Source organism: Zea mays, chromosome 10 (genome assembly GCF_902167145.1).
Source record: "Zea mays cultivar B73 chromosome 10, Zm-B73-REFERENCE-NAM-5.0, whole genome shotgun sequence".
NCBI classification, from domain to species: Eukaryota; Viridiplantae; Streptophyta; class Magnoliopsida; order Poales; family Poaceae; genus Zea; species Zea mays.
In genome coordinates, this window is record NC_050105.1 from 141,186,469 (window position 1) to 141,209,513 (window position 23,045).

The 23,045-nt window shown below is 43.2% G+C and overlaps 1 protein-coding gene across 8 annotated transcripts; it reads left to right on the top strand.

The window, feature by feature from the left end:
- The first annotated feature begins 962 nt into the window (after positions 1 to 962).
- Positions 963 to 10,357, top strand: R-S (seed color component at R1). Of its 8 annotated transcripts, none has more exons than XM_035962858.1 (9): positions 963 to 1,032; positions 1,541 to 1,699; positions 7,558 to 7,818; positions 7,933 to 8,029; positions 8,179 to 8,193; positions 8,282 to 8,338; positions 8,443 to 9,207; positions 9,311 to 9,739; positions 9,872 to 10,357. In XM_035962858.1, the coding sequence occupies exons 2-9, from the start codon at positions 1,548 to 1,550 to the stop codon at positions 9,941 to 9,943; spliced, it is 1,848 nt and encodes a 615-aa protein (XP_035818751.1). In that variant the 5' UTR covers positions 963 to 1,032; positions 1,541 to 1,547; the 3' UTR covers positions 9,944 to 10,357. The 8 variants fall into 8 exon arrangements, with proteins under 8 accessions (XP_035818751.1, XP_008661286.1, NP_001105339.2 ...); XM_008663064.4 differs by having other exon boundaries at positions 985 to 1,122; positions 1,538 to 1,699; NM_001111869.2 differs by having other exon boundaries at positions 1,027 to 1,394; positions 9,872 to 10,353.
- The last annotated feature ends 12,688 nt before the right edge of the window (positions 10,358 to 23,045 follow it).

Consider the following 23,045-nt stretch of genomic DNA (forward strand, 5'->3'; position numbering starts at 1 on the left):
AAAAACTTCCCCTCGACAAGAGAAGTCCCCGTGAGAAAATGCAGAAATGCAACAGAGAGTAGGAAATGGAGAAAATGCAGGAGCTTCAGGAGTATACCAGTCAAAGTGTAAAAATGTTCTAAGTGGTGTTGTGCTAAGTGTGCATCAATAAATGCACGTGCTAGCAGATGCTCAAACTGATCATATGCACAAGATATGTGAAGTGTAAGTATTTTGATTCAGTTTTAAACATTTTAAAGAGGTGTTCATCACAAAGATAGCACTAAGCATATAATAAGTAGGAAATCAACTAAGTGCCAGTAACAGGTAAACAAGGTGAACTACCCAAACAACGGTCACTCATGATGCTAGAAACATATATGAAATAGATACCATTTGAAATTTTCAAGATTTATCGGATGTTGCAGCGGATTCCAAATTTCATTGAAAGGCATGTGAGTGTGAGAGGTTGTAAGCATTGTCTTTGTCTAACTTTTCAACCGGATGTAGCCTATGCAGAAAAGCAACCAGAAGCTAAAAACACGGTTTTTATCTTCTACTACACTGCTCAAGTTCATCCAAAAGTATAAATGGAAGCAGTCTCGATACAGTGATGTGGTGGCAAATGCAAACACGTCTCGATCTTCCTGATTAACACTTATAACCCACGAGCTTTTTGAACCAAACAAGGGTTGTTGTGGGTTGAACCCGTCCCAACCATCATCAACTCGCTAGCCAAACACACGCTTAGGGGCCAAAGCAGTGCTATAATATGAGTGGTGGCGCTATTATATATAGCGTCAGAGAACTTAGATCTGATATTCTGATGAAGAAAAAATGACTTTACTGACTACGAAAGAAGAAGAAAGGAGCTATAGAGAGAGAGAAAAAGAGGGGTCGTGTAGTGCTTAAACTGTACATGAACAGCAGTAGTGTTACAGAAGCTAAACTCAACCAGAGCTCCACCAAAGACAAAGAGGGTCTACTTCCATCACCGTCTTGCTCGGTCACTTGGAGCTCTGTCCATAAATTAAACCCATCTTGGATCCCAAGGTTCGTGGCATATCTGTAGGCATCTACCCCGTCTTCGTCGTCCGCTCCTCACTAGCTACCAAGAGGTCGCCATTATTGCCAACATAGAGTGTACGTGGATGTCTATATATATGCCTACTTGCACCCATATGGCATAGGCGTTCGATCCCCTTAGCGCGGAGGAGAGCTCCTCCGGTTCTTCTCTACCCTTCGCATGGAAGTTCTTGCATTGCTTCGTTGCTTCTCTAGTTTCTTCCTTCTACGTCTTTCCAGCATACGCATGCCCCTCGTCCGCCGGTTCACGAGGCATCGTCTGATGATCAGTAGATAATAAGCAATATAATACTGATCTAGAATCGAGTTGTTGTACTCTTCGCAGATAGGTTCGTTCCTTCACATAGAAGCGAGTACAGACTACAGACCACACAGTATCAGCTGGCACAAAACGAAAATGGTTACTTGCAAATTGCATGCACGAGCTAGAATTATATTCTTCTAATCTTCTTCGTTGACTTTCTGGCTTCAGCAGGCGCGTGATGGCGCTTTCAGCTTCCCGAGTTCAGCAGGCGGAAGAACTGCTGCAACGACCTGCTGAGAGGCAGCTGATGAGGAGCCAGCTTGCTGCAGCCGCCAGGAGCATCAACTGGAGCTACGCCCTCTTCTGGTCCATTTCAGACACTCAACCAGGGTAAATTAAAGTCTTATTAATTATGTACAGTTGATATTTGGTTGGCAGTTTTCTGTAGTTTTGCTGAATGATGATCATCGTCGCATCATTTGCCTGAGCTTTTATAGATCCCAGGCTCCCAGCGCATACATATCAAATAAAGAGCATTTACTTAAACTTTTTTTTGCAGAAAAGGCTTGAGCCTTTTTGTTTGCAATGATGTCGCCAGGTTTTATATCCAATTTAGTTAATGATAGTACTTTGCTACTGTTCAATCTCGATTTAAGAGAGTACTGGACCGATTTTCAAATCATGCGTCCTGTGTGGCCGCGTGTGTTCTCTTCTCTCTACGGCTTGTTCGGTTATTCCCATTTCACATGAATTAAATTATATTGAAAAAAAATTAAGAAAAAAATTAATTTACTTGAAATTTAAACTCATATACTCTCACTAAATCCACATAGATTGGAAGATAACCGAATAAGCCCTACGTGGTCAATTAAACTCTCCTTTCTTTGCCGTTGTAGTTGTAGCTATATGCAGTGTTACCATTACCAAGCCCGGAAACTCCCATTTTTTATTTTTCCACTTGTAATACCACAGTTATGAGCTGAAACTATGCAAGTAGACTAGTAGAGTGTACGTATGAGCAACCGGAAACTAAACCCATTTATTATTAGGCTTTGCTATGACCTATGATACTCCTAGCTAATTATAGACCGTCAATCTAGATAGACATTTTTTTAGTTTGATAAATAGAGAAATAAGCAAAGTTTTAGGTAAATGTCTACCAATTGGATCTAACATGCATGCAACCGCACGGGGCATGCGTCTGCATGTCTGGTTCCTTTTTTTAAAAGGTATGTATGCTTGGTTCCTAACGTGACAAGTGGTGGTCTTTTCATTAATTGTTCTATGTGCAGCTGTAATTTATGTATCTAAACGTGAACTGTATTGTTTTTTTACAAATGCGTGACAAAAGTAGAAGTGTGTTTTAGTTATTTATTTAAATTCGAATGTGAAAGTGTTGGGTAACGAGAACATCGGTACGGTCTAGATCGTGTTTGGTATTTAAACTATTATTTGCTTGCTTTCGTGATCATCCCAGCGTAGTAGTTTTGTGACTTAACTAGGCCCTGTTTGGTCCCTTTAGACTAAAGATTAGTTCTATCCTATTTGGTTCTAGAGACTAAAACTATTCAAAACACATTAAATGAATCAATAAAGGACTAAATACCCCTTAGCATTCTCCCGCTATTAGTGCAACTGAAATAAATGAGTAGCAAAATGTGGAATTTATATGATTTAGTCCATTTTAGTCACCCTTTGAGGGACCAGAGACAAAAACAGTTTAGTCCCAATTTTAGCCTCATCGTTTGGCAATTTAGTGAATAAATGGTACTAAAATAGGACTCAAACCAAACGGGACCTCATCAGTATTTTGCAAATGTATGTTCATAAGGGAATGCTACTCAGTCAATAGCTTTTGACATTGATTTATTAGATTCGTACCACCATATATGTGTTCTCACGAGAGTAATTATTAACTTAGCAAGATCCATTGTTATTCTATCTCTCTAGAAAATTCTTCTTTCACATTTTGTAGCAAATAACAGTGATTCTGTTCTTCTTTGATGAAACTAATAAATACTCAACAACAACAAAATATAAAAGGTGAGGCCCATCCAGATAACATAAGCTTGTGAAAATCTAGTACACTTAGAGTTTTCCAAAGTATTTCCTGCTAATACTTATATTTCAATATTATGCTAATATGAATAATAACGACTCATAGACATGTGTTCCATAAGTAGATTAAAATAACATAGATAAAGTCCTGTTGCAATAAAGCTGACGGATGCACAACACATCTAGCAATAAAGATCGATGTCGCATGCAATAAAAAAAGAGCACTAATTATCTGTCGGCATATCTATTTTGTTTTAAATATCTAGGCTGGCTCGACCAAAGAACCCAAATGGGTCTTTTATCCTAAATATAGAGAATCAAATGGTTCTCTACGCTCTCCAACAGCGCCCTCTAAACGATCCTCTAAATTTAGAGAACGCTGCTGGATTCTCTGTGTATAGGGTTTCTCTAAACAGTCCTCTATCCATTTGAATACTTTAAATAATCGGTCTAACAAAACTAAAATATGTACAATATATTTGAGAGTGTGACAAATACGTATATACAAAAAAAATAAAAATATCTCTAATATAGGTATTTGAGTATAGAGGACGTAATTTAGAGGATGTTGTTGGAGAGGAAGGAGATATAGAGGACAGAATCTTTTAGAGAAGACTGTAAAGAACGGATATAGAGGATGTATATAGCAGTGCGTTTGGATGTTGAAATTTAGACTCGGAATTCAGAATTGGAATTGACAAACCCGAATTCTGGTGTTTGGATGGTCACAGTATTTGAAATTGGAAATCCACCAAATTCCAGCCGGTATTCAACTCTACACACGCCTCCACTCTCCAATTCCGACCCTCCACCCTCTGATTTGCTCGGAATTGAACTGGATTTGGTATTGGATCCGATTTCCAAAGCCAGGCTGATTTGGTATTGGATCCAATTCAATTCCACCATCTCCAATTCCAACATCCAAACGGAGCATAGAGGATATTGCTGGAGACAGTAAGGCTCTACTCGCTCCAGGTCTAAATTATAATTTGTTTAGGACGACACGGTCTCAAACAATTTAGTTTTGACTATTTTTCTGCTATAATATAAATGAATTATTAATATATTTATATTTTTGTAAAAAATATTTTTAAGACAAATTGGTGCATGTGACTACTAGGTTTCAAACTAAATAACAAAACAGTTATTTATTTATACTCAATGTTTTATAAGTTTGACTCAAATTTTGTCCAAAATGACTTATAGTTTAGACCCGAGGGGAGTAGGTGCTAATAAGAAATCATGTTGTTGGTGGAAAAATCTACGCAGAGGGGAAAAACTGAGAAATTAAGATATGGTTTTATCATTTCACCCACCTTTTAAAGTTAGACTTTTAATCTAATGGACAAAAGGTGATATATTTCATTATCATAAGATTTCAACGCACACGTGTGTGTATAAAAATCTACACGTCATTATCATTAAGATAGAATAGTTTTATACAAAACAACATGTTCCTCACGAGCCCCCCTCCCCCAAAAAACAAAAAAAAAGGTCTACAGTGCCCGTTGTTGGGGCTGGAACGTCCTGACACACGGGATTTAATTTTGATATTACATAAATAATTGACAATGGACGAACCAACCTACAAAGTAGGGGCGGATCTAGGGGTGTTTGTCGGGGTCAGCTAATCCCGATAAAATTTATATATCCTTTAGAAAAACATCGTTAAAGTTCAAAAACTTTATATCATATAGCAAATCTGATCTTACTGACCCGACAATATTTTTAGCTAGATTCATCACTGCTACAAAGTGGGATTGTGTCTGTGATGTGTTTGTGAATTGTGAGCTCCAATTCCGATGTCCAGAAAAAAGTGGTTCCAACACTCGAAGCATTCCACCTAGCCTCGTAGAGCTTCATAGGCTGTGTCCACACTACAACAGATAGTATATATATATATATATATATATATATATATATATATATATATATATATATATATATATATATATATATATATATATATATATATATATATATGACCGGGTAAAATATTATTTTACAGGAGCGGATACAGGGTTATGGGTCAAGCCACCTGATCCATGGACTAGGACGTGATCAATATATCTATGTATAACTTAATTGTATTTAGATTAAAATACATTACAACTCCAGTAGATTAAATAGATGGGTCTGGGGACGTGACTAAATCCTGGATTCGTCGTGCTATTTTGTACTATCTATATTAGTATTTTTTATATAGTAAAGTTTAAAATAATAGATAAGATTGGAGAGCATCTAGAACTAGCTTATATGCCTTCTTTTTCGTCGTACTTAGCATAGACAGACCTGTGGCTAGAATCCGTTGTATGATTAGGGTGTTACCTCGCTTGAAAGCGGGCACTCTAGAGAGGCTCTTGGCAAGGGTGGATCCAGGCCCTTTTGTGGTGTCCTACGGCACTAATGAATTTAGTAATTTTCATTAGAATGTATGTTTGGTAGCACTTAAATGAGTTGATGATTTTATAATTTAATGGAGATGACATCAATAATTATTTTGTCTAGATACGCTTATGGCTCTTGGCTGCTAAAAGCTTGCTCCGCAGCGGGAAAAACATTCTTTATAGGATATAGCAACTTAGAGCAACTCCAACAGACTAAAAATGGTGTACTCGGTAAAAGAAAAGAAAATAACGACAAAAGCATGTTCCAACAGACTCGCCATCTTCTTTGCCTCTTCATCTCGCTCGGCATTAGCTTCACTCCGCTCGGTATCTTTGCCGAGGTTGTGGCACTCGCCATCTCTCCACTCCCGCTCTCCGCTACCATGCTTCGTGCGCGCTCTCCGTCCCCCGCTGCCACGGTTTGCTCGTGCTCTCCGGCCATCGAGCTCTCTCGATCTCGACAGCATCTACGTGTGCTTTTTCTCGAGCATCTCCCAGTACCGGTGCCTGCTCTAGGCGTTCATGGTGGTCGGCAAGTTTTTGGAGCGCATCGTCCAAATGGCTCGAATGTCCTCAAGGTACTTGTTGAAATGTCAAAAACAAGTTTATTTTGTCTGCTACCTTTTCCTCCGTACGTGAGTACGTGACCCTTCCATCACATCCACTGGTCAGCTCTCGTTGCAACTGTGGCGGTGGAAGAAGAGGTGAGGAGCGGAGATGACCAGTTTTCCTACGGTTTGTTTGGGCAGAAAGACGAGTTGGAGGAGGGAAGAAAATAAGATTTAGAGAGTCTGTTGGTTTATCTTACCGTTTGAGAAGCTTTCTATTTTTTAGAGACCTCATAAAAGTCTAAATTTAGCTAAGATTATACCTAGACTTTTGGAGTTGCTCTTAGGTGGCTCCAGAGTTGCAAATCTCGCTCGGGAAGGAGCGAGAAGGTCCGGTGCGAGATAAAAAACCGGCCGGTCCAGTTTTGTGTATTTCGGTTTAGAATTTGAAAAATATAGAGTCAAACTTTGGTCAACGAAACGGTTTTCTAAAATTCCAAAACAAAAATGGAATCCCTGGGTGGCTCACAAATTAGCGGGGAGGTTGGCCTTCTGCAGCAGCGCTTGGAGAAGAAGTTGTCAAGGTGGAGGAGTCATTGGCCAGGGATTTGGGAATCCGTTGTGAGCTCGTCGACCACACTGAAGCCTAGCCTGCTGACTGGTAGGTGGTAGCCTCCTCTGTAGTAACCGGGGCCTAATCTTCCGGCCGGGTTCTGGCTGAGACGGACGGCTCCTCTGTAGTAACGTCGGCGGCTGCCGTGTGGAGCCAGATCATAGCAGACGTCCATGGCTGCAACCGCAAGCCCCCTCCCTCTCTCCGCACTGGGGTTCACGAAACCACTCAAACCAGTGTCCCTGAGGCCGCGGGTCACAAACCACGACGGATGATCTCAAAACCGTGTTGAGGGATGGGTGCAGTCGAGAAGGTCATCAAATAAAAGAAAACATATCTGGTGCACATAGAAGATTTATGTACATGGTGCACATATTAAATCATCACCGCTCATTTTAGATCTAACGTCTTTAGTTGTTTGGTATATTTTGCTAAGCACATCCTCTAATGTGGTGGTGTGTATTGGTGGAAGGTGCTATTTGTAAATTGAATGATCAACAAGAAACGTTATATCTAAAATGAGTGGTGATGATTTAATATGTGCATCATATGCATTAATCTTTCATGTGCATCAGATATGTCCACCAAATAAAAGACAGATGTGGCCTAACTCACGACGAGAGTAAAATATGGTCGTTGCAGGGTGCTGACGTGGACGGACGGGTTCTACAACGGCGAGGTGAAGACGCGGAAGATCTCCAACTCCGTGGAGCTGACATCCGACCACCTCGTCATGCAGAGGAGCGACCAGCTCCGGGAGCTCTACGAGGCCCTGCTGTCGGGCGAGGGCGACCGCCGCGCTGCGCCTGCGCGGCCGGCCGGCTCGCTGTCGCCGGAGGACCTCGGGGACACCGAGTGGTATTACGTGGTCTCCATGACCTACGCCTTCCGGCCAGGCCAAGGGTAATCGATCGATTCGTTTTTTTTTTCGTGACGCCCTTTAGTTTGTTCTTGCTGGCCTTTCTCCTCTCGGTGTCTGTCGTCACTCGGGTGCATTGCATGCATGCGTCGCCACAGGTTGCCCGGCAGGAGTTTCGCGAGCGACGAGCATGTCTGGCTGTGCAACGCGCACCTCGCCGGCAGCAAAGCCTTCCCCCGCGCGCTCCTGGCCAAGGTATGCACGTTTCTCACTTGTTCTTTCTGGACGTGTACTGTTGCCTTCCGTACGTGCATGGTTTTCACTAGTCGGTTGCGATCTTTGTTGAAATCGTGAACTACGTGCATGCGTGAACGACCTTGTCGTACCTCCCTCCGGTCAAGCAGAGCGCGTCCATTCAGGTAATTAAAAAGCGATTTCCATGCTTCGTCTCGTCTGAAACACATGTCACTTCAGAGTTCTGACTGGGGTCGTGCTTGATTTCTGCAGTCAATCCTCTGCATCCCGGTTATGGGCGGCGTGCTTGAGCTTGGTACAACTGACACGGTATGTTCAGCTCGAGCTTCCGAATTAAATGGCCAGCCGAGCTTCGTCTCCTGACGATCAGGTACGTACTAGTATTTAACCAAAACTGTAAATGCCATTGCCAGGTGCCGGAGGCCCCGGACTTGGTCAGCCGAGCAACCGCGGCTTTCTGGGAGCCGCAGTGCCCGACGTACTCGGAAGAGCCGAGCTCCAGCCCGTCAGGACGAGCAAACGAGACCGGCGAGGCCGCAGCAGACGACGGCACGTTTGCGTTCGAGGAACTCGACCACAATAATGGCATGGACATAGAGGCGATGACCGCCGCCGGGGGACACGGGCAGGAGGAGGAGCTAAGACTAAGAGAAGCCGAGGCCCTGTCAGACGACGCAAGCCTGGAGCACATCACCAAGGAGATCGAGGAGTTCTACAGCCTCTGCGACGAAATGGACCTGCAGGCGCTACCACTACCGCTAGAGGACGGCTGGACCGTGGACGCGTCCAATTTCGAGGTCCCCTGCTCTTCCCCGCAGCCAGCGCCGCCTCCGGTGGACAGGGCTACCGCTAACGTCGCCGCCGACGCCTCAAGGGCACCCGTCTACGGCTCTCGCGCGACGAGTTTCATGGCTTGGACGAGGTCCTCGCAGCAGTCGTCGTGCTCCGACGACGCGGCGCCCGCAGCAGTAGTGCCGGCCATCGAGGAGCCGCAGAGATTGCTGAAGAAAGTGGTGGCCGGCGGCGGTGCTTGGGAGAGCTGTGGCGGCGCGACGGGAGCAGCACAGGAAATGAGTGGCACTGGCACCAAGAACCACGTCATGTCGGAGCGAAAGCGACGAGAGAAGCTCAACGAGATGTTCCTCGTCCTCAAGTCACTGCTTCCGTCCATTCACAGGGTAATGAACAAGATACGTACCATCGACTTTTCATTTTTTTAATCCTTTCGTCGTGTTGATTTGAAAACTTAATTGGAGACAATTTTTTCCCCCAATTTGGCAGGTGAACAAAGCGTCGATCCTCGCCGAAACGATAGCCTACCTCAAGGAGCTTCAGAGAAGGGTGCAAGAGCTGGAGTCCAGTAGGGAACCTGCGTCGCGCCCATCCGAAACGACGACAAGGCTAATAACAAGGCCCTCCCGTGGCAATAATGAGAGTGTGAGGAAGGAGGTCTGCGCGGGCTCCAAGAGGAAGAGCCCAGAGCTCGGCAGAGACGACGTGGAGCGCCCCCCGGTCCTCATCATGGACGCCGGCACCAGCAACGTCACCGTCACCGTCTCGGACAAGGACGTGCTCCTGGAGGTGCAGTGCCGGTGGGAGGAGCTCCTGATGACGCGAGTGTTCGACGCCATCAAGAGCCTCCATTTGGACGTCCTCTCGGTTCAGGCTTCAGCGCCAGATGGCTTCATGGGGCTTAAGATACGAGCTCAGGTATATATCACCAGCAAACTAAGAGACATGCATGGCGATTGCAATACTGCTCTGGTTAATTAGACTCTTTGGTTGGAGAGTTTGTTTTTTACTGACGCGGTTGTTTAACTTATATGCTCAATTTCTATGCAGTTTGCTGGCTCCGGTGCCGTCGTGCCCTGGATGATCAGCGAGGCTCTTCGCAAAGCTATAGGGAAGCGGTGAAGGGGCAGCTGGAAATTTGGACATCGACGGGCATGGAAGGCTTCATGGGATCGAAGCAAAGATGTATTTCTTGTTTCTTTAGATAACAGACATGAATCGGACCTCTATATCAACAATTATATTGGCATGAATACTTAGACTCCAGCCCTTAACACGTAGAAACTCAAAAAAAGAAGAAAGGAAGCTAAAGACTAAGCGTAAGGTATATTTGGAAGTAAATTGTTTTTATAGTTTCTAAGCAATCCCATGGTTTATAGGAATGCTAGAGTGTTTATTTATGGCATAAGGTGTTTGGTTGCATTCATAAAAACTATATTTTCAAAGTCATAGCATTCTAGATACATGATATTTTTGTAATATTGGAAACTACACTCCAACGCAAAGTTTTTATGACATGGCTAACTTTTGTCTAAATATCATAACTTACAACGTCCTATCCAAACAATGTTTCTCAAAACCATGGTATCCTTAGAGCTAGCTAAAACTATGGTATTATCGTGATCATTGCAAAGTATAATATTGTAAAACCATGATTTTGAGAAACATTGTTGTCAAATAGGACCTTCAATCTCTTTCAAACTTGAATTATCAGTGTGCAACAACACTCCTTCACGTCTCTTGTCTACATAGAGACAACCGATGACATAATTGATCTACAGGAAATAGTTAACCATTGCTTGATGCTTTTGTCACTCTAACTGTTAGAACTATATTTGTATCAATGTGTTAGGGCTAGTTGGCCTTGCCTCCCAAAGCATATCTCGTATATATGTAATCCTATATCATCTACTACAATCATCAATTCATGACATCAATTTATCTGACATAGTATCAAAGCCTAATATATCCATTCTGCTTTTATTGCCTTTCTAACCTTCTAGAGTGTGTTGCATACATCTCCCACTTCTATCGGGCTATTGCCTCTCTAGTGTATGCCACACTCTCCTCTCCTCTCCTCTGGTTGAACTGCCATAGTAGACCTCTATCACTACAACCTTGTAGCACTTCTTCTCCCCTGCGATGGCGCCACATGGTGCCACCTCCAGCTTGTCATAGAATGACACGACAGATGTTTCTACGCGAAAGTAAGAGGAGGAATGGCAACTGCCCTAGCCACTATGGATGTCACTCACACTAAGCTAAAGGTGCAACGTTAGAAGCAAGCGACTACTACGCTTACCCTATAGAAGGAGGAGGTTGCTCGCGTCTTAAAGCACAAGTTGGTTGTTGCCCAAAGGCAATAGCGCCTGAAGACGACGATGCCAACTCCATTGTTGGTGACGACACTCCATCGTGCAACACTAGTATCATTGCACACCTCCATGCTCATGTTGTGGTAATCTAGCACATTTGTACCCTTGTCACCGGTGCCTAACACCTTAGTCCCCGAGGTACTCTTAGTGGCGTGATCAGGTACTTCTTGCCCTATGTTACTACTCTCTTGACGATCACATTCTCTCCAATGTCGTCGACAGCTTTGTGTACTAGCACCACTATGATGGAATCATTCTGTCTTGCATGTATAGCACCATTCCAACGAGCTTTAGGACATCGTCTGTAAGCCCTACCAGACGATGCATCATGTATGGTTGCCTATTGAGGCCCAATTTTTGGACCATTGTGAGACTCGTGCCCTTCAGCTTCACGAGCGTTTTCATGCCTTTCGACAGAGTGACCTTAGTGTTAAAGACTATTGCTAGAAGAAGGTCATAGTGGACAAGCTTCGCTCCTTGGGCAAGGAGTTGCCCGACTACCATCTCATCCTCATTTTGCTTCGCGGCTAAACAAGAAGTTCAAGCACATGAAGGCCTAATCAAGCACACACATCCATTGCCCTTGGTCTAGGATGATCGCATGAACCTCGAGCTGGAGGAACTCAACCTAGCGGGCCTTCACATGAAATCATAAAACTTCTACGAAGGTCGGCTATGTTTGTACACATAATGTGTGACAACTTTCACAAAATAGTGTCAAATTTTTATCAAAGTCTCTACATATCATATCATAAAATTTTGACAAATTTCATGATTTTCTGGCTTTGTTTGTGTTTTATATAATTTTAAAACAACCGGATCACAAGTTCGTGGTCATGTTTCGTGAACGTTGTTTGAAATTTCTGATATGTTCCTGAATTAAGCAGTAACTTGTGCTCAACAACATAAATATCATTTTTTGCATTCAATATTTTCCATTTTTGAGTGACTTGCAGTTCAAATTTAAACTATCCAAAGAAATTCAACTAAATGAATTAAATATAATAGGTATAACAAACACTTTAATAATTACGTGCCAAAATTAAACATGTAGGTCCAGAGACTGTTTAAACATAGTAGAAAAAGTTTGGGGTAAAAGGGAAAAACAAATAAACTTTGACAAGTGTCGGGAGAAGACACTCGTCAAATACCTTATTTGTCGAGTGTCTGCTAGTGACACTCGGCAAAGACATAACTTTGTCGAGTGTCCTCCTTAGGCACTTGGCATAGTTAACAGTCGTCAGCTGTAGACGTCTGCTGACGACGCTTTGACGAGTGTCACGTTGTGCCGAGAGCCGGACACTCAGCCAAACCGACTTTGCCAAGCGTATTTGTATGCCGAGTGTTTGACTCTCGGTAAAGGTGGTCTTTGTCGAGTATCATTTATCACCACAAGTGACCCACGACAAAGTATTATTTGCCAAGTGCTTGAGATTTTGCACTCGCCGAAACTCTAAACACTCGGCAAAAACACGTTTGTGGTAGTGTTAGCTGAATTTGGCTGCCGCACAGTTTGCGCTTTATTATCCTCTTTATCAATAGTTCAATTTAAGTCTAGACAAAGGCACTTTTTAAGTGTCAAGGCTGTTGCTACCAGAAATTGGTTGAGCAGCAGGCGTCTGCTGCTACCAGAAATTGGTTGAGCAGCAGGCGTTGATCTCACTTTCGCAGAGAGACTCGAATGCTTTTCTCGTCAAAGCACCAAAGAAAGAAACTAAAGGAATATGTAGTAGATTAAAGAAAATGATAACTGTTGATCTCTCGTCTTTGCAGCTTACAATAGTGCTTATATATCCCGTCTCTAACTGGATATAAAACTAACTTATTCTAAATAATAGGAAAAGATTACAACAAACTCCTATCTTTGTGGCCGCCAACTCCAAGGATTTGCATGATGGCCTGGCAAATATCTTGGTTATGTATTCCTGCTTATTTCCCACGTATTCTCTGGATGATAATTTCTTTTTCTTTCTTTTCTTTCTCCTGCAGATGCGTATTAAACTTTTGGCTACAGACGTCCCTGCATCAGCAACAAAATTGCATTCAACATATGCCCCCCTGTTTTTCGAGCAAACTTAGTGTGTCGAAAAACATATCCCGGCAACGATTCAACATCGAATCGGCTTATGTTTTAAATAATAGTAACACATTTCTGATAATATTTCTCTCTCTCTCTGTTTTTTAGGGCTATTTCCTCAACTCACCGGCCGTAATCTTCACTAGTAATAATTGGATCCGTGCATTAACCAAAATCAGCCCATTGTGATTACCGGCCTCTTCCTGTTTTCCTAGCTCTACGCCTCCATACCAAACTAGCGACATTATACTCATTCTCAATACTCCGTCGACTGAAACTGGCCCAAACGACTGGACAGCGAGCACCTTACCCTTGCCTTTGTTTCCTCAGCGCTCAACGCTCCTCGCATCCGTCGCTAGGGTTCTCAACACCACTTGCCCACGCCAGCATCGCGACACCAGCACGAGTGGCACACCGGCGAGGCGCCAGTGCGACCATGGCTGTGATCCGCCAGCCTGACGGCGGCTGTACACAGCATCAGTGCATCAGCTGCTACGCGAAGCACCATCCTGGCAAAGGTGCGAGCAAGCGGTCCCAGGTGGCGCGGTAATCTTTGACTCAAGCAACTTTCCGTCACGCATCTGCTCCACCACTTGGCCAACACAGCCTCTCCGACCTGGATCTCCAGGCATCCGGATCTGCAGCACCTGAAGACAGCCATCCGCTGCCAATCAACTGCCCCCATCTGCAGAGCACCTGCCTAGGTATTCTCTCAACCAATTTAGTGCCCTAGATGCTACTATGCTGTATAATCTAATTCTCTTAGCCGACATAATTATTCTTACATTATATCCAGACTTAGTTTTTTTTTAAAAAAAAAAAATAACTCTGCTACTAGCTTCAAATCTTAGCACGCCCCTTGCCACACGCTAGGATAGTACTTTTTCAAATACTTTCCGTTAAGGGCCTTGGGTAATTTCCTTCCTTGGGCGTCCTCAACAAAATATGCGTTCCCATGCACGATGCCTACCACCTTGAACGGGCCTTCCCAATTTGGTGACCATTTGCCGAACTTATTATCCCTAGACCCTATGGGCAAAATCGTTTTCCATACTAATTCCCCGATCTGAAACGATTTCTCTCTTACCCTTTTATTGTAAGCTCTTGCTACCCTCAATTTTTCTTTCTGTATCTCCTTTAAAGCTGTTAATCGGCTTTCACTACTTCCATCAATCCTGTCCATCATCAACTCGCCATACACTACTGCCGATAATCCATCCTGACAAGCCACTCTACAAGCTTGCAGATTCACTTCAATAGGAAGCACCGCTTCTTGCCCATACACTAATTCAAATGGTGTTACCTTAGTTGCCCCATGCCGAGAAACTCTATGAGCCCATAATGCCTCTGATAGTACTTCATGCCATCTTTTTGGCTTTTCTGCAATCTTTTTCTTTATTAATCTTATCAATACCTTGTTACTGGATTCAGCCTGCCCATTAGCTTGCGCGTAATATGGCGATGAATTCAATAACTTGATCTGCAAGGATTTGGCAAATTCTTTAAATTGTTGAGACATAAAAGCAGCTCCTTGATCTGTTGTTAATGTCTGCGGAATGCCAAATCTGTACACAATATGTTCTAGCACAAAACTTATCACTTCCTTATGTGTCATGTTCTTCAAAGGCACAGCTTCGGTCCATTTAGTAAAATAATCGGTAGCCACCAGCACAAACCGATGCCCTCTAGATGAAGATGGATGAATTTCACCAACGAAATCCAACCCCCATCCTCTGAATGGCCACGGCTTTATAATAGGATGCAATATGCTAGCTGGTGCTGACTGAATATCTCCAAATCTTTGACACGCCTCACACCCTTTAAAGTACCTAAAACAATCCTCCATCATAGTCGGCCAATAAAATCCTGCACGTTTTAACATCCATCTCATTTTGTGGGCCGACTGATGGGTACCACACATACCCTCATGGACCTCTCCCATAGCTACTCTTGACTCCTCTTCACCCAAACATTTCAGCAACAAACCATCTATCGTTCGCCGGTATAATTCATCTCCCATCAAGGTATACTTTAATACTTGTCTCCGGACGCTTCTATCATTGGTGCTACTGGGGTTTCGCAAACATTCAATCAATGGTTTCCTCCAATCAGAATTACCCATCCCACCTTGTAGCTCGGCCTCGAATTTTTTTTGGTCTGAGTTACTCTTCTCTATACTATTGATGCCTGCAAACATTGGCTCCTTCTGGATAAAGAATTGCCCTCTCTCTATGTTATATCCCGATGCTTGCTGTGCCAAAAAATTAGCTCTACCATTCTTGTCTCTAGATATATGCACAATAGTGAAAGTATCCATTTTTTTAACAATATCTAGACATCTGTCTAAATAATTACGCAGCATACCATCTAAACACTGAAATTCCCCTCTCACCTGTTGTACCACAAGCAATGAATCCCCAAACACATCTATATCTTTTATTCCCATACCATCTAAATGCATTAACCCAAACAACAAAGCCTCATACTCAATCTGATTGTTAGTGCAGCAATATTCAATCCTAATTGATGTTTCATGCCATAAACCATTTGGTGACACTAAAACATAGCCGATTCCCTGTCCTTCTTTACACACAGAACCATCAAAAAATAATTGCCAAGGACGAATATTAAGACATGAGATTTCCTGCTCTACATCAACCCTATGATCAGTTATAAAATCGGCTATAACTTGCCCTTTCATAGAACATAAAGACTCATAAATTAGATCATACTCTATCAAAGCATATGCCCACTTCCCGACTCGACCACTAAGAATTGGCTTTTGCAACATATATTTAACCACATCCGTTTGACATACTACAGTACAAGTACTTGAGAGCAAATAATGTCGAAACCTAGTGCATGCAAAGTACAAGGATAAACAGAGTTTTTCAATGAACACATACCTGCTCTCGCTGTCCAGCAGACGACGGCTTAAATAGGCCACCACACTCTCTTTCCCACCATGTTCTTGTATTAAGACAGCGCCGATTACCTTCTCTTGTGCTGCAATGTACAATTTGAAAGGCACTCCCGCCTTGGATGCTTTAAGCACTGGCGGCTTTGCCAAATATCCCTTAATAACAGCGAATGCCTCCCTCTGTTCAGCTCCCCACTTAAAGTCAGATTCATGTTTAAGCCGAATAAGAGGTACGAATGACTCAATTTTGCCGGCCAAATTGGATATAAATCGCCTTAAGTAATTAATCTTTCCTAATAACCTTTGAACGTCCCTTTTGCATGTCGGCTCTCCCAATTTATCAATTGCTTCCACCTTTTTTGGATCAATCTCAATCCCGTGTTCATGCACCATAAAGCCTAAAAACTTACCAGCCGACACTCCGAATGCGCACTTAAGGGGATTCATCTTTAAACCATACTTTCGCATCCTCTCCAACGCCAACCGTAAATCGGCTAAATGGTCATTGAAAGCAGCCGATTTAACCACAACATCATCAATGTAGATTTCTAATACAATGCCCAAAAGATCATGAAAAATAAGGTTCATGGCCCGTTGATATGTTGCACCAGCATTCTTTAATCCAAATGTCATCACAACCCATTCAAACAACCCGACAAAACCAGGGCAACGAAAGGCTGTCTTAGATACATCCTCTTCGGCCATAAAAATCTGGTTATACCCTGCATTACCATCCAAAAAACTAATGATTTTATTCCCCGAAGCCTGATTAACAAGTTCATCGGCTATGGGCATTGGGTATTCATCTTTCGGGGTCGCCCTATTTAGATCCCTAAAATCCACACAAATCCTGATCTTCCCTGTATTTTTCTTCTCAACCGGCACTATATTGGAGACCCACTCCGCATACCTGCATGGCCTTATGAAATTTGCTTTTAACAGCCGATCAACTTCTTCCTTAACTCTATCATGGATGTCGTGGTTAAATCGTCTAGGTGGCTGCTTATGTGGCCTAAACCCATGCTTAATTGGTAGCCTATGCTCAACCAACTCCCTACTCAGCCCTGGCATTTCAGTATAATCCCATGCAAAACAGTCTCTAAACTCTCTAAGTAAAGCACATACCTTTTGCCTCTGATCAGCTATTAATTTAGCACTGACAAATGTTGGCCTAGGCACCTCTCCGTCTCCAATGTCCACTTCCTCTAGCTTATCAACAGATGAGAACCCCTGTCCTAACTTTCCAAGATCATCAAAATCATCCACCACCTCACCCATATCGTTTTTGTTTAAACGATATTCATCTGTCCTCTCCTGTAACCATTTTAAACTATTGTGTTCATTCATTTATAACGCTGAGTCATTGAGTCGTGCTATGTCAGCCGGCTTTACATGAATAGGCACAAAACTGTCTCGCTCTACACTGATAAAATCATATCCTGACAAATCTCTTCCTGTCAAACACCTCATATTACCATGCTGCCATTCCATTGGCGTTTCCATGAGTGCGATACACATAGCGGTGTCTGCTTCAATCACCTCCACCTGATCACCTACCCATTGAACCAAAAACTGATGCAAAGTAGATGGCACACAACCATTAGCATGTATCCAATCTCGCCCTAGCAAAACATTATACCTCCCTTTCACATCCACCACGAAAAAGGCCGTTGGGACAGTTTTGCTGCCCACTGTGAGTTCAACAGACATAATTCCTTTTGCTTGTGATGGCTCCCCTGAAAACCCACTTAGATTCATATTCGTCTTAATTAGCTCACTCTCTTTGTATCCTAATTTAGAAAACACGGATAGCGGCATTACATTTACACCTGCTCCCCCATCGACCAACATGCCCCCCATTGGCTTCCCATCAACGTGACCACGAACATATAATGGTTTTAGATGAGATCCCTGCTCATTTGTTTTCTCAAACACAGCACGCTCAGCCCCCAATGTTAGCTCGGCCTCATCTCCCTCTCCTGCTCTGAACTCAGTAGGTAAAACAAACACCATGTTTATATCCATGTCCCCTTGTGCTTCAGCGCTTTCTTCTTTATCGGAACCACTGCTGGTATCATCATCTTTTTCCTCCCTGGCCAATCGTTTCTCCCTCCACGTTTTCTTAGGGATAACCATTGGTCTATCCTCGTTAAACCACCTGTCACGCTCCTCCTCTTTCATCTTTTCTGTCATTTCCATAGTCCTCAACCGCTGGACACGACGCTTTTGCGTACGGCTTAACCCAGGTGGACACCATCTCGGTGCTGGTTTTGTACCGGGCGCAACTGAACCATGATTTTTCTTGCCCCCCACGTCCAGTACACTGCCAGCTGAAGCTCGACCAGCAGGACCTACATTCTGGGTGACATCAATCAACATATTTTTTCCGCCTGTATCAACCTGTTCTCTAACTGGTACCCTTGCTGGTATTGCTCTTTGCTTATTACTGCAACCTGATTGTTCAACCAATGTGTGATGCTCCCCCCTATAGTGGCCATCCATCACAACACCGGGACCAACTATGCGTTGACTTGCAATCATTTCAGCCCTGCGTTCACCTTCCCAGCTAGCAGAGTTATTCATTTCTCGTGCAGCCCCTACGTCAAGCCTCATGCGCTTGCTGCTCACCCCTTGATCACCACCACCTCGCAGCATGCTCCCTTGTGATTTGTTTGTCCTAGCAGCAGCTACGCGTCCATGCCCTATGCTTGGCTTAGCTGCCACTTCCTCACCCTTCTTTGTGTAATTCTTAGTGACAACCACCTGACCATTCTGCTTTGCCACTTCTGCCTGGGAACCTTCTGTATCATTTAATATGTCGCACTCCACTGTTCCCACTATGACTTTAGAGCATCTTTTGCTCGGTGGCTCATCTCGCCCATCAACAATAACACCCCCTTCTTCTATTTTTTTGCCCATATGCAGCCCTCTGGCATCTGCTGGGTTGTGAGAAGCCCATTTCTTTTGAATCTGCGAGCACAACTCCTCGGGACCTTTTGATATGGCAACAGCCCTGGGCTGACTCCCCATACTTCTCCCTATCCTGCTCCACACTCCATGCTTTCTCTCTGTCTCTAAATATGGTTGCTTCTGGAATTCACGTTGTGAGAACAAATCTCGGTTTTCTGCATGAGCACAGTTTCCTCTACTTCTCCAGTTCAGCGACCCTCCCCTCTGTCCAAAAAGGCTGCCTCCTGCCCCTTCTGGAGACCTGGGTCTCTTGAAACCTCTAAAATGTTGGAACTCATTTCTTTTCCATTGTGAAGTATATTTGTTGAGCAAAAATTCAGAAGTTGGTTTAAAGACAGACTGAACCCTTTTTCTCTCATTTACTTTCCACACACCAACTTCCGGACTCTTTGGTATTATCATCTTGAGTTTGAGATCATCAGAGATAACCACATTCTTGCCTTTAGTAGTTTCGGCCTGATCTGTCCGAACTAACACTCTTTTGCTCTCGAAATCAATTACATTGATAGGGAATGGATCTTTATCAAGCTTCATTTTGTTAGCTTCTCCAAATGTCAATCGTCCATCAGTCAGGGCCGATTGTATCTGACGGCGAAAATAATTACACTCGTTAGTAGAATGAGAAAATGAATTATGCCATTTACAATAATCTTTCTTAGCCAATTGCTCAGGGGGTGGAATAACATGCCCCTCCCTTAATCTAATGATGTTATTCTGTAATAAGATGTCAAACAATTTATCACACTTGGACACATCAAATGTATATTTCATTTCTTCCCTTTTCCCTGGACTTGGCTTTAAAAAAGTACACGCCATAGGCCTACCCTTTGGCGCATCTACCCATTCAGCCACGCATACATCTGTCTCCTCATCACTATCAGTATTGGGCTCCAACATGTTAACCTCACGTTTCTCCTTTTCCCTACTATTCGTGTCTCTAAATCGGCTATATTGTTGTTTATCCCTAACACGATTTTCATGGGTGATAGCGCGCTGCATAACTTGGTTTATATCGTTAAAGTCTTGCCCCTCTAACTTCTCCTTCAGATAAGACGACAACCCTGCAAAAGCTAAATCGGCCAAGTCCCTTTCCCCTAGAGTTAAGTTATAACATTTATTCCTAGTTTCCCTAAATCTTTTAATGTACTCAGAAACAGTCTCATTATATTTCTGTCTGACTGTAGTAAGATGTGATAACCTAAGCTCAGTCTCACCACAATAAAAGTAGTCATGAAATTTTTTCTCCAAACACGCCCAAGTACTAATTGAATTCGGTGCTAAAGATGTAAACCAATTGAAGGCAGTGCTGGACAATGATAGAGGAAACAATTTAACTTTGTGGGCATCAGTTATACCTATATCATTTACTTGTGCCAAGTATTGTCCTACATGTTCATAGGTGGTTTTTGAATCGTCTCCCGAAAATTTCACAAAATCTGGAATTCTAAAACCCCGAGGATATGGCACTGTATCAAAAAATTCTGGGTAAGGCTTCTTATAGGATCTAGTATGCCCTTTAGGCTCAAAACCAAATTCCCTAAGCGTCCTTGCTACCTGCTCCCTAACATTTTCAAATGCTTCACCATCATAAGTCACAGGTGTCATAAAAGGGGTCGAACACAATGCTCCCTGCGCCCCTGCCACATGCCTGTTTGGTACAGATCCTTGCGGCACTCCGTTTCCTATGGGATTAATAGATGGTCCATAAGCCACACTTTGGTAATATGGCTGCTGCAGATTAGAATTTGCTACTGCACTCCCACTCGTACCCTTAGCCGATGCATCTATGGTGTTGGGTGCAACTGCTATGCCGAAGCTAGACGTGTCTGGTGAATTCGCTGCACGTTTACCCTGACTCTCTTCTTGTATCTGTTGAACTATAGATCGAATCTGTCTAGGCATGTTGTTGCTTATATCTTGCTTAAATTCAGATCTAAACACATCGAAAGAATTACGTACTCCCTCAGAAATCATACGCGTAATTTCTGTGACATCAGCCCCATACTTGCTAGCTACAGAAGTATCAATCATGTGAGCTAGCTCTTCGCAAGTGACAGATGAACTTACCTTTTTGCCGGACGTGCTTGCCCCAATGGTCTGTTTGATCACACCATTCTTGGTTTTTCGGAAACAAGCCAACCTCTCGTTCCGTTTCTCTTCCATCTCTCGTGCGATTTCTTCTTCAATCTCCTTCCTGTCTACCTCTGTAAGATCTTCCATCGTGACTTTGATCACGTTCAAGGGATGAACTTCAGATTTGTCTAGCGCCGTTTTCTTCGCTGTCTTGTCCTCCATAGCCCCGACTATGATTGGCGATGAGGACGCCAATCACCAGCAGTTTGCCGCCGTGAAACGATTATAAATCGTTCCCCAGCGGAGTCGCCAAATCTGTTGCTACCAGAAATTGGTTGAGCAGCAGGCGTCTGCTGCTACCAGAAATTGGTTGAGCAGCAGGCGTTGATCTCACTTTCGCAGAGAGACTCGAATGCTTTTCTCGTCAAAGCACCAAAGAAAGAAACTAAAGGAATATGTAGTAGATTAAAGAAAATGATAACTGTTGATCTCTCGTCTTTGCAGCTTACAATAGTGCTTATATATCCCGTCTCTAACTGGATATAAAACTAACTTATTCTAAATAATAGGAAAAGATTACAACAAACTCCTATCTTTGTGGCCGCCAACTCCAAGGATTTGCATGATGGCCTGGCAAATATCTTGGTTATGTATTCCTGCTTATTTCCCACGTATTCTCTGGATGATAATTTCTTTTTCTTTCTTTTCTTTCTCCTGCAGATGCGTATTAAACTTTTGGCTACAGACGTCCCTGCATCAGCAACAAAATTGCATTCAACAAAGGCATATCACGACATCCCTCACGTACAACTACGGTTGCTATTGCTAGTTCTCCAGGCTACACGCCTCTTGCATTAAAGGTGGCATCCCATCCCATCAACCCATTACGCTGTTAATGCGACAGGTTGTGCATTTACTTGCCACATCCGTCTGCTAACGACATTTGTTTTGTCTCTTTCCTAAATTTCGTAGCAAATTTAGTCAAACGTGCCTTACCGTCAGCCTTCTATCTACCGTGACAACGATGTGCACGGTCCAGGCTCGACTCCTACGTCATGCCCTGCTAATCCACCGACTTAAGTGTTCCTTCTTCATTAGTACACTCTAATCTCTATGTTACGTCTTGGCGTCTTGCCATACAACAAATAATTAATGTCTGTAACATGCTCGATCAACCTTAGATGCTGACATGCTGTCGAGCAAACGAGTGTATTGTATTGTAAGGCTATCTCGAGTAGTTTTATCTACCTCACCTGCTATTTCAAGCTATACTTGGTCAACGGTGTTTGCACGATCATATATACGATCTGCTAATCAAAACCTAACTAAGACGGTCTAGATTTAGACCCCTATAATGTCTTTAATCTATTGTTCATTTTTTTCACCGTAAGTTGTCATTGGAGTGTTCCAGATGAACAAAGATTTTAAAGCGACACAAATCGGTCATGACATTGGCTCCAACTGTAGCCAAACTACGACCTATCTAATCCATCCCCATCGCCAGAGTTCAATTTGTACACATTTTTGTTGACGAAGTATGTTTATTAAAAAAACATGGCCTATAAAAAATTCTTTTCTTAAAAGATATAAACACGCTGGTGACCATCAATACGTAGATTAGACCGTCACCCGGGTGCCAGTGCCACCTAACCCAGCAATTCAATACCTGAGCACGCCATCAAAGCCTCGTGTTCCCTCTCCCTCTCCAAGCTCCATTCCCCTCCATACCTACTGATCCTGCTTTACTGCAGTCTGCAGAGTAGAACCACAGCTAGCTATAGCTAGTTTGTTGCAGCATGTCTGCAGCAC

Excerpts from the sequence above, each read along its gene's own strand:
- R-S (XM_035962858.1), top strand. The coding sequence starts at position 1,548 with ATGGCGCTTTCAGCTTCCCGAGTTCAGCAGGCGGAAGAACTGCTGCAA. Across the intron at positions 7,819-7,932 it reads GCCTTCCGGCCAGGCCAAGG|GTTGCCCGGCAGGAGTTTCG; the intron begins GTAATCGATCGA and ends GCGTCGCCACAG. Across the intron at positions 9,208-9,310 it reads TGCTTCCGTCCATTCACAGG|GTGAACAAAGCGTCGATCCT; the intron begins GTAATGAACAAG and ends CCAATTTGGCAG.